General features: G+C 35.6%; 1 protein-coding gene and 1 long non-coding RNA gene across 3 annotated transcripts; both read left to right on the forward strand.

Moving 5' to 3' along the window:
- The first annotated feature begins 1,091 nt into the window (after positions 1-1,091).
- LOC141843802 (uncharacterized) lies at positions 1,092-1,833 on the forward strand. The gene is made up of 3 exons (XR_012603076.1): positions 1,092-1,229; positions 1,364-1,450; positions 1,526-1,833. It is a non-coding gene; the product is annotated as an uncharacterized LOC141843802 (long non-coding RNA).
- Positions 1,834-5,350: 3,517 nt separating this feature from the next.
- LOC141844445 (uncharacterized) lies at positions 5,351-9,794 on the forward strand (the record flags this gene model as incomplete). 2 transcript variants are annotated; one of them, XM_074732499.1, is given in 3 exon segments in its annotated part: positions 5,351-5,668; positions 5,790-6,332; positions 6,485-9,794. In XM_074732499.1, a coding segment is annotated over 1 exon segment (2,952 nt). In that variant the 5' UTR covers positions 5,351-5,668; positions 5,790-6,332; positions 6,485-6,581.
- Between the last annotated feature and the right edge of the window lie 831 nt (positions 9,795-10,625).

Raw genomic sequence — 10,625 nt, forward strand, 5'->3', positions numbered from 1 at the left:
GAAAACACTTCTAGTTGCTTCGATTCTGATCGATTATACACTTCTAGTTGATTATATTGGTAATTGTTACATCCTTTGCTTTTTTTTAAAAAAAAATTAATTTCTATTTGTATGTTCCATTATCTAATTAATCAATGACTTGTTTGATAGCACTCAAATCAGTAAGTACGTAGTTTGGTAGTGTGGGTCTTCATGCTATTATTTCTGTTTGACATCTGAATAAGTTCTTTAATGTGAACCTTGTTTGACATTAAATGGAACCTTAACAATAATGTGAGACTTAGTTTTTTTTCCGTTGTAGAGCATCTTAAATGTTGGTTGAGTAAGTTGGCATTTTTGAGATGTACCACAATGAAATTTTTATACAGAGGTCTTAATTGGAAGTTATTGTTGGAGAGAATTTGCTTCATAGCTGAAGAATTATTTGGCTGTTGGTTCTTTGTTTCATAATTCCAATGTCTAGGGTGTTCGATTTTCGATCTTCTACATGTTCTATTTAACAGTAACCTTGTATTTTTCTATTAAATATTGACCCCATTGCTTTCCAAGTAAGATTTCCTTGTCATTGCAATTGATTTTATTTTTAAGCACTATTTGGAATATTTATCTATATTAATTCAATTCTGGCCTTGTCACTTAGGTGGGTGTGTCATCACTTGTATGGTTCTGATATAGGGACTTATCTTACAATCACTTCAGTGGCTCTATACCATCATTTCTAGCAAATTTATCCTGACTTCAAGTGTTGTAAGTGTACAATTTCTTTTGAGCCTCCAAACATATTAACCATATTTGTTTTTGAACTACACTGAGGTCATTTGCTCTGGTATTTTTGCTGAAACTTGTCGAACTACAACCTTGATGGCTCAATTCCACAAGGCTTATATGATCGAAAGGAGAAAGGCTTACTATTGCTTATGTATATGACATTTCTCTAAACACCCAACTTACTCTTGCTTCCCTTCTATTTTGGTCTTGGTTATCCTGAATAATATTAACTTTATTTTTCTATATTTATATAATTGCTTTATGTGCTGTAAGCCTGTGATCACAATTGATCTCATGCATTCTAACAAATACTTCTTCTGTTAAGGAAATGGATTTGATGTTGATGAATATGTACGGAGATCATACAAATTTGCATATTCTGATTGTGTTGAAGTTGGAGCTGTTGCTTGCTTAACTGAACCACCAGATCCAAATGAGTTGTACATGCGTAAATCTAGCAGGCAAGTTTTGTTTGCTTTTTGATGAAATTCATTTGTTAGCATATATATGACCTCAATATTGTTATTTCTTAATTCTGTTGGATATGTTCCTTGATTTTCACATTCTATTCTTTCCATTGAATGTTTTTGTGCAGGGCTTTACACCTAGGACTTCTGTATCTTGGTTCAGTTGTATGAATACATGGATAGATCTGTGATAAAACTCAGCAAGCATAGTCCAAGTGAACATTTTAAGTATTTTTATTGATATTTTACATAATTTACTGACTTTCCTGTTCATTATTTCTTGGTTGTAGGTACACTTTAATGATATGGTACCAGTGAATAATCTTAGTTTCGTTTCTTTGAAGCTAGGCTACTTCGAAAGAGCAAGAATGAAGTTGTGCCAGAGAACAAGGATGATGGTGATTCAGATGAGGACAAAGAGGATGATGATGAACAAGATGGCGAAGACCAGGAAGAGGACGATGCGGCTGAAGGTGATCCTTCTGGGGATGAAAACGCTGAGGGAATGTGTAATATATTGTAAGAAGAATATTTGTGTTAGTTACTTTTGGTTATTTGTAAATATTGAGGTGATTAAATATATCGGTGCTTTGCTATTTGTGATTTGTTGGGTGAATTTATAATATTATGATAATTTTGTACTCTTGCTCGATTATAATTTACAAACAACATAAAAAAAAGTGTTATTACAACAGTTTTAGATTCAATGATATCGGTTTGGAAGCGTTGTCGTTAAGTGATATTACATCGGTTTTACACCGTTGCAAAACCGATGTCGTTGAATGATATTACATCGGTCGAAAATCGTTGTTAAAATTGATGTTAAACATATATTACATCGGTTTTACACCGTTGCAAAATCGATGTCGTTGAATGATATTACATCGGTCATAAACCGTTGTTAAAATTGATGTTAAACATATATTACATCGGTTTTACACCGTTGCCAGTTCCGATGTCGTTGTGATACATATATTACATCGGTTGTACACCGTTGCGAAACCGATGTCGTTGAGTGATATTACATCGGTTTTACATCGGTTACAAACCGATGTCGTTGAGTTGTATTACATCGGTTACAAACCGATGTCTAAAATGTCAGACCTTTTACAACGCCTTCATAGACATCAGTCGATTTTCTCATAGACATCGGTTTTCCACCGATGTCTATGACTGTTTTTGTTGTAGTGCTTCTTATGTTAAGTGACTGCACAGTTAACTCTCATATCAAATACATAATATCTAATGTTAAACTCTTTGCCAAACATTAAAATATGAGTTTGATTATCGGTGCTTTCTGCACCAACACTTCTGGGTGCCTTAGATCTTGGTCAAACTCCAAGCTTGACAAATTCCTCCAAATCTCTAGATCTCATCAACTTTGATCACCTAGAAGCCTTCTTCGATCGCCCAAATGTCGAGGTTTCCCAGCTCCTTGTTCCAGTCGCATGAATCCTCCTAACTCCATCAGTTAAGGTTTATCCCCAGTCAGTTGTCCGAAATCATCAAAACTGCTTCCCTACAAAATAACACATAATGAGTAACATAGTAGCATTATGATTAAGCTTCACTTACCTTAACTAAATGTTTAGATCTCAGCTAACCCATCTAGACTTAGTTTCCAAGGCTCCAGCTCCTAACTAACTTGCTTAGACTTACTACAAGACCTCAACTCCCAGCTAACTCTCTTGAACTTTAAAATCGTAGCTCCCAACTGATTTCCTTGGACTTGCTTCACCTAGTTCCTAATTAGGTTTGTCTTGCTTGGTTCCTAACCAAGTCTTCCACTGCCTAACTCCATTATGACTTTCACTACCTAGTTCCCATTCAGGTCTTCCTTGCCTAGTCTCACTAGACCTTTATCATTATTTAATTCTCAAGTAGGACTTTCGTTGCCTAGTTTCACTATATCTTAGCCTTTGCTTGATTTCCAATCAAGATTTTGCCTCTTATTAAGTTACCTACACCTGCACACTTGATAACATCCATCAGATCACACACAAACTAACTTTAAACTTAATTATACATTAAATCATAGGTTCGATGTCATGCTTTCAACTCCAACAATTTCTGCCTCTTAAACTATAGACATCAACAACAAAATCTTACGGCTCTAATATCAATTTAAATATTTCTAACAATAGAATTGTACTCTGTACATGAATTTGTAAAGATTCAAACAATTCTAAATGAGATCAAATATCATTGATGTATAGCAATTTAATAAAATAAAATGAAACGAGTGATAATTATAAATTGAAGCTAAATCAAGACTCATCGCCATTATTTGTTGTCACTGGAATAATATGAAAATAAAAACACAAGGACCTTAGCGATAGGATGATCTTTCGACGGAGAGAGATAATGGTAGTCATATATATTCCTTTTCTGGATATGGTGAAAGAAGTTTCGTTACTTATTCCTTCATAGACCCCAGTCCATTATATTATATAGGCATGTTTAAGTTATCAGCTGCCCATCATAGATAGAAGAAATTGGATAACAGGATTCTACACATAAACTCATGTCCTTTAATTCAACCAACGATTAAAACATCAATTAAATCACTTTATTAAGCTTGAATCTTAATGGCAATACCGTATTACAACCTTAACATGTAAATTGTTTAATTCAACCCACGATTAAAACATAAATTAAATCACTTTATTAGGCATAAATCTTAACGGCGATACCATATTACAACCTTAACATGTAAATCCACTAAACGGAGAAATTCTAAAATTATTTCTTTTAATTTGTTCTTTTATATAATTGAAACCTCTTTTTGAATCTAAGTTGTAGATTATACTTAAAGACAATAAGCATGCTATTTCATGAATAAATCCTAAAATTATTTCCATTATGATATTAAGTTAGTGTACATAAAACAATTCAATTAATTTTTTTAAGCTCCCAAAGATTTGAAATTTTAATTTAACCGTATGTGTTTACGTATGTGTTCTATTTTGACTCTTATTTGTTATATGATTAATAATTTATTTTAGATAAAAGTATTCAAATGGTACTAAGCTAAAAGAGTCTTAAAAGTCTCGGATGTGATGTAATGATAAAATACTCAAACGAGCTAAATGAAATTAATATCTTAGAAATCATCTTCTAGCTAGTATAAATAAGATTGGGTAAGTCAATTAAGCGAAAAATCAATCTACTTAAAGAGAGTAGTTTTGTAGGATTATCATAAAAAGTTATCCCACAAATGACTTTTATAAAAAGTTACTTACAAAATAACAATTTGCATTGATACTTTAATTATCCAATTTGTCTAGGTAATTGATGTTCTATTGTATATTTTTGTTGGGACATAATGATTAAATTTCTTAGCATTAGAATAAGTTTTATGTCACATAGTGACTTAACTTGTGACTATATATGAAGCTCTGTAGTCATTGTTTTTTAATTAAAGTATTAATATAATTTTGTAGGACCACAATTAGAATCACTTATTCGATTTTTTAGGTCATTTTAGCACCTTTATGGATATTGACACTACCAAAATATAATCTTTCAGATCAATTCTAAAATTTTCCACTCAAATGGCTCTCTCTAGAATGCTATCTTCTTTACAAAGTCATGGTAGAAATTATATCTCTTTGTGGTAAAAGCGCTATAATAAATATGCTCAATATCCATGAGAATGAAATCGATAATTCGAAAACAAAAATACTTTTCTCAAAATTAAATTGACTCATCATCTTTGTATTTTATTTATTATAATTATTATTTTGAATTTTAATTGCTTCAAAATATCTGTTTCAGCTTAAATAAAATAACTATATATATATATATATCAAGTATTCAAATCTTACAATCTAATTAATTTTAAAATAGATGATTTAATCTTATATTTTATCTATCAGATAAATTCTAAAAACATTTTTCATCTTGTGTGGGGATCGAACCCTCACCGTTTAGCAAGATCATGTTGGAGGCTAAAATAGCTTAATTATATACTTCGTTGATGATCAGGGATCAATCCAGATTTCCAATCATATTAATTAATAAATACAGAAACAAGTGCAAGGGAAGTGGATTTATTACAGCAACAAGGGAGGGAAGGAGGGAGAGAGGGAGAAAGCTAAAGCTTGAAAGCGTGCTTGCCGGCCATTATTGCGGTCGCCCTCGCCTTCTTTTCTAGTCTCCCAAATCTTGATCTTGCTTATCAAATTTGCTCACTCGGATCGACGGTGTGAGTGGGTGGATGGGGCTTTCAAAAAGCGAGGCAGACGCAACTCGTAAGAGATGAGTGCGCAGTGCGCGTGGAGTTCCAGAGTGGAACTCGACTGAATCGAGGTAGATTCCGTGCATCAGCGGGACAAAACGCCGAGAGATTTGAAAAAAGTCGGCACTTTCGCACATGATCCTTCAAGAAAATACAGAAAGCTTGTTCCTTTACGGATTTCGCCTACGAAAAGGTTCCGATATTGGCGATGTTCTGTCATATATGATCGCTTTCAGTCTCTTTCCTGAAGGAATTTGCATCGACTTCACTTCTGGATCTGACGATTATTGTTGACTGGTGAATTACCCTTGCAGAAAGTAGTTCTATTGGCACTGGGACTGAGGAGGCAACTCTAAGCTTAGCGTTGGAACGAAAATTTGGCAATGTTCGGGCTGTCGGCAGATTTCTTCTTTTTGGCGGAGGGAAAGTGGACTGTCATGTGGCTATAGATGTTGGAAAAACTTTGGTGCCTTTCGCAAGGAAGTCGTAAAGCTGAGGCCAGTTTGGAGTGGACTGGGTTCATTGGACCACTTGGACTTCTAGGGTTTTGGATTGAATTTGTGGATACAGCCACCAGTTTGGTACGATGGAATTGTGATAGGAAGCTCTTTTCCATTGTTAGGCGAGAGAATTTTGGATTGTAGTATCCTAACCGAGGAGGAAGAGTGGCTGTATTGGTTTTTCTTATGCTTCTTATTTCAGAAACTCTAGTTCCGGTACTGACTACAAATCTGACTTGCTTGATGAAAAGCTTTGCTTTTGGTGTTATTTGGAAGCTACCTCTGTCTTAATAAGTTCGTTGATAAAGCATTGCGTTTTCTGGTGTCAGGAATAGATAATACTTCAGAACCGTGGAGGTATGTTCCATTTTGTTGAATAGGATTGCTTTGAATATTAACTTCATTTCCTAAAGGCTTCTGTTTCTTTTCTTGTATTTTAATTTTGATCTTCTTATGCTTTCTCACAATTTGACGGAATTCCCTCCCTTTTTTCTTGCTATGCTTGTCAGAAAGAAGTGCGTGCGGTTGCGGTTTTTATGGTTGCCTTTCTTCTTACTGCTATAAAGCTTCCTTTCTCCACTCTTGCTACTAAGCTTTGTGACTACAATGGTTAAAATGCCAGGGATAGTACATTCTGAGAGTGTCTCTGCTTTCGTGGTTCTGAAGTCTGTGTTTCTGTTGGCCTCTCTATTTATCTATAATTCTGAAGGGGTAAACATAGAAGGGCAATACCTGCTGAAGCTTAAGAGCCAATTGACAGATGCTTTTCACTACCTAGATAGTTGGAACACTAATGATCTTACACCCTGTCAGTGGAAGGGTGTTAATTGCACTTCTGATAAGGGTATAGTAGTTGGTCTTCATCTCGGCTCCATGAACCTGTCTGGAAGTATTTCCCCATTCATTGGTGGATTGGTTCACTTGACTGTTCTTGATCTTTCCTTCAATGAGTTCTCTGGAGCAATTCCTAGGGAAATTGGTAATTGCTCTAAGTTAGAGGTATTGTATCTGAATAACAATAAACTGGAAGGTGAAATCCCTCATGAATTGGGTAGTCTTTCCTCTTTACTAAGGTGCAACTTGTGTAATAACAAACTATCTGGTCAGCTCCCTGAATCAGTTGGAGGTCTTCCATCCCTTCTGGAACTTGTAGCCTACTCTAACAAAATCACAGGTCCTTTGCCACGCTCCATTGGCAACCTCAAGAACCTAACTGTTTTAAGAATGGGACAAAATCTGATAACTGGTAGCATTCCTGTGGAAATCAGTGAGTGTCAGAACATGAAACGTTTTGGTCTTGCCCAAAACCAATTAGAAGGTGAAATTCCCATAGAGATTGGGAAGTTGGCAAGTTTGACTGAATTGGTTCTTTGGGACAACAAACTTTCTGGAAGTATCCCTAAGGAGCTTGGAAACTGTAGTCAGCTCGTGACACTTGCACTTTACCAAAATAATCTTGTGGGTGGTATACCTGAAGAGATTGGAAACCTGAACAATTTGGAGAAGCTATATCTATACAGGAATGCATTGAATGGAACTATTCCGAAGACAATTGGCAATCTTACTCAGGCAACAGAAATAGATTTATCAGAGAATGCATTGACTGGAAAAATACCATCTGAGTTAAGTAATATTAAAGGTTTAAACTTGCTTCACCTGTTCCAGAATCAGCTTACTGGCTTTATTCCACCTGAATTGAGTGGATTAAGGAACTTAAGCAAGCTTGATCTGTCAATCAACTCTCTGTATGGGTCTATTCCTCCTGGATTTCAGTATATGCCAAGTATAACTCAGTTACAGCTTTTTGACAATATGTTGTCAGGCATCATACCTCAGAAACTTGGGGTGCACAGTCCACTTTGGGTGGTTGACTTTTCAGATAATAATCTCAATGGGCAAATTCCAAGGAATCTTTGCAGACACTCAAACCTTATTTTGTTGAATTTATGGTCCAACAATTTGACTGGCAACATTCCTGGTGAAGTTATAAATTGTAGATCCTTGGTGCAGCTTCGTCTTGGCACAAACAGCCTGACAGGAAACTTTCCTTCAGATTTATGCAAGCTGGTTAATCTTACTGCCATTGAGTTAGATGATAACAGATTCAATGGTTCCATTCCACCAGAGATAGGGCAATGCAAAGCTTTACAGAGGCTTAATCTTCCTAACAACTTTTTCACCCATGAGTTGCCACGGGAGCTTGGTAATTTGTCACAGTTGGTTATCCTTAATATCTCTTCCAATAAAATAGGAGGACGAATACCTCAAGAGATTTTTAAAAGCAGGATGCTTCAACGGCTTGATCTCAGCAAGAATGAGTTTATTGGCACATTGCCATATGAAATGAACCTTGTCCAGTTGGAACGGTTTGTGATTTCTGATAACACATTGTCTGGAACAATACCTCCTATCATAGGAAAGCTCGCTCACCTGATGGAGCTACAGATGGGTGGTAATGAATTTTTTGGTTCAATACCAAAGGAATTGGGTGAACTTTCGAGTTTACAAATTGCTATGAATCTTAGCTACAATAAACTTTCAGGAAATATCCCACAAGAGATTGGCAATCTTGCTCTGCTGGAGTTCCTTTTGCTGGACCATAATCATTTGACTGGTGAAATTCCGTCTTCTTTTGTCAATCTGTCTAGCTTAATGGGACTTGATCTTTCATATAATGATCTCACAGGACCTATACCTTCTATTCCACTGTTCAGCAACATGGCTCCGAGTAGCTTCAAAGGAAATAAAGGTCTTTGTGGTAAACCTCTTGGTGATTGTAGTTTGTCTCCATCATTGTCTGGATCATCAATTAGAAGAAATACCTCATTGGGTAGGACTGTTGCTATAATTTCCACTGCTATTGGAGGAATTTCTCTTGTTCTTATTGTGATAATGGTGTACATTCTCAGAAGACCTATTGAGACAATTCCTCCTTTTCAAGAAAAACAATTACATAATACAACTTCAAGCACATATACATTTCCAAAAGAAAAGATTACCTTTCAAGACCTTGTTGCTGCTACAAATGATTTTGATGAGAGTTTTGTGATTGGAAGGGGTGCTTGTGGAACAGTATACAGAACGCTACTGAAATCTGGGGAAACAGTTGCTGTGAAGAAATTGGCATCAAACCGAGAGGGTAACAATACAGAGAATAGTTTTCATGCAGAGATTTTGACTCTTGGAAAGATAAGGCATCGTAACATTGTGAAGCTCTATGGTTTTTTTTATCATCAGGGTTCAAACCTTCTTCTGTATGAGTACATGGCAAGAGGCAGCCTAGGGGAGTTACTTCATGGGGAATCTTCTTCTCTGGACTGGGAAACCCGTTACATGATTTCGCTTGGTGCTGCTGAGGGTCTCTCATATTTACATCACGATTGCAAGCCCCACATCATTCACAGAGATATCAAGTCAACCAATATTCTGCTCGATGAAAACTACGAAGCTCATGTTGGAGATTTTGGATTGGCAAAGGTGATTGACATGCCACAGTCAAAATCAATGTCTGCTGTTGCTGGATCATATGGGTATATAGCACCTGGTGAGTCACCCTAATATCATTAGCTCTTGTCAATTTCTTTATGACTGAGTTGGTTGATTCATGAGTTTCAGAAGAAAAAATGGTAGTGGCTTATGCCAATTGATGTAAATATGGAATTTAAGTATAGATGAGAAAATCTTACTTGCTCAGTGGCATATGTATGTCTCTAACCGCCAAACAGATTTTAAGATAGCTCGTTCAGTAGATGACTGCCTTTGTTAACAATTGATCATACTGTTAGAATATCGCTTTGTTCTTTGGATATATTTGGAAGTGTCTAAGTGTTCACGGGTGCAACATAAGGTGTATAATATATAAAACCCTTATATATATATATATATATCATTATCGAGTTGATACATAGATACATTGTTTCTAACACTCTGTTTGGATGGGGTAAGAAAAGGTTTATTAACGAAAGGGAAGGGAAGGGAAAGGTAAGGGAAGTAAAATATTTATGTTTTCCATTTGTTTGGAAAGGATGAAAGGTTCATTAACGTAATATGTGTTATCTTGTTTGGGAGAAAAGGAAAGGGAATGAAGATTAAATATATAAAGTTATAAAAATACCTTCACTTCTTAAAAAAGACAACACATGTAGAAGATGAATGAGAAATTATAAAATTCTGTCAATATTATATGTAAAAGTTGGGATATAGAAAATAGACAACGTATGTTTTTTAGATAAGTCTCTATCATTGGAGGAGGAGAAGAAGAAGAAGAAGATTAGAATGACTGTCTCTATCCTCTTGAATCTTATCTTCGAAGAGATTTACGTTGAGAGCCAACATCGACATCGTAGAATGCGAGCAGTTGGACATTGGGTGGTGACAGCGCGCGTTATGTGAGGAACAATGACGCAAAAACGAAATATGTAAATAGATGAGTTAATTTGAAAATTAATAATTTAAAATAGGAATAAAATATTTTTGAGTTTTCCTTTCCTTTCCTTACATTCCAAATCGGAGTATAAGAAATTCAAACATCTGTGAGTATGGAAAGGTAAAGCTTACCCTTTTCTCCCTCTTCCCTCTTAACTCACTAGTCACTCCAATCCCAAACAAGCTTATTTATCCTCCCCTCCCCTTCTCTCACCTCCTCCCAAA

The sequence above is a fragment of the Curcuma longa genome, chromosome 13 (assembly GCF_044706935.1).
Source record: "Curcuma longa cultivar G26 ecotype Majalengka, Jawa Barat chromosome 13, ITB_CL_G26_1.1, whole genome shotgun sequence".
Classification (NCBI taxonomy): Eukaryota; Viridiplantae; Streptophyta; class Magnoliopsida; order Zingiberales; family Zingiberaceae; genus Curcuma; species Curcuma longa.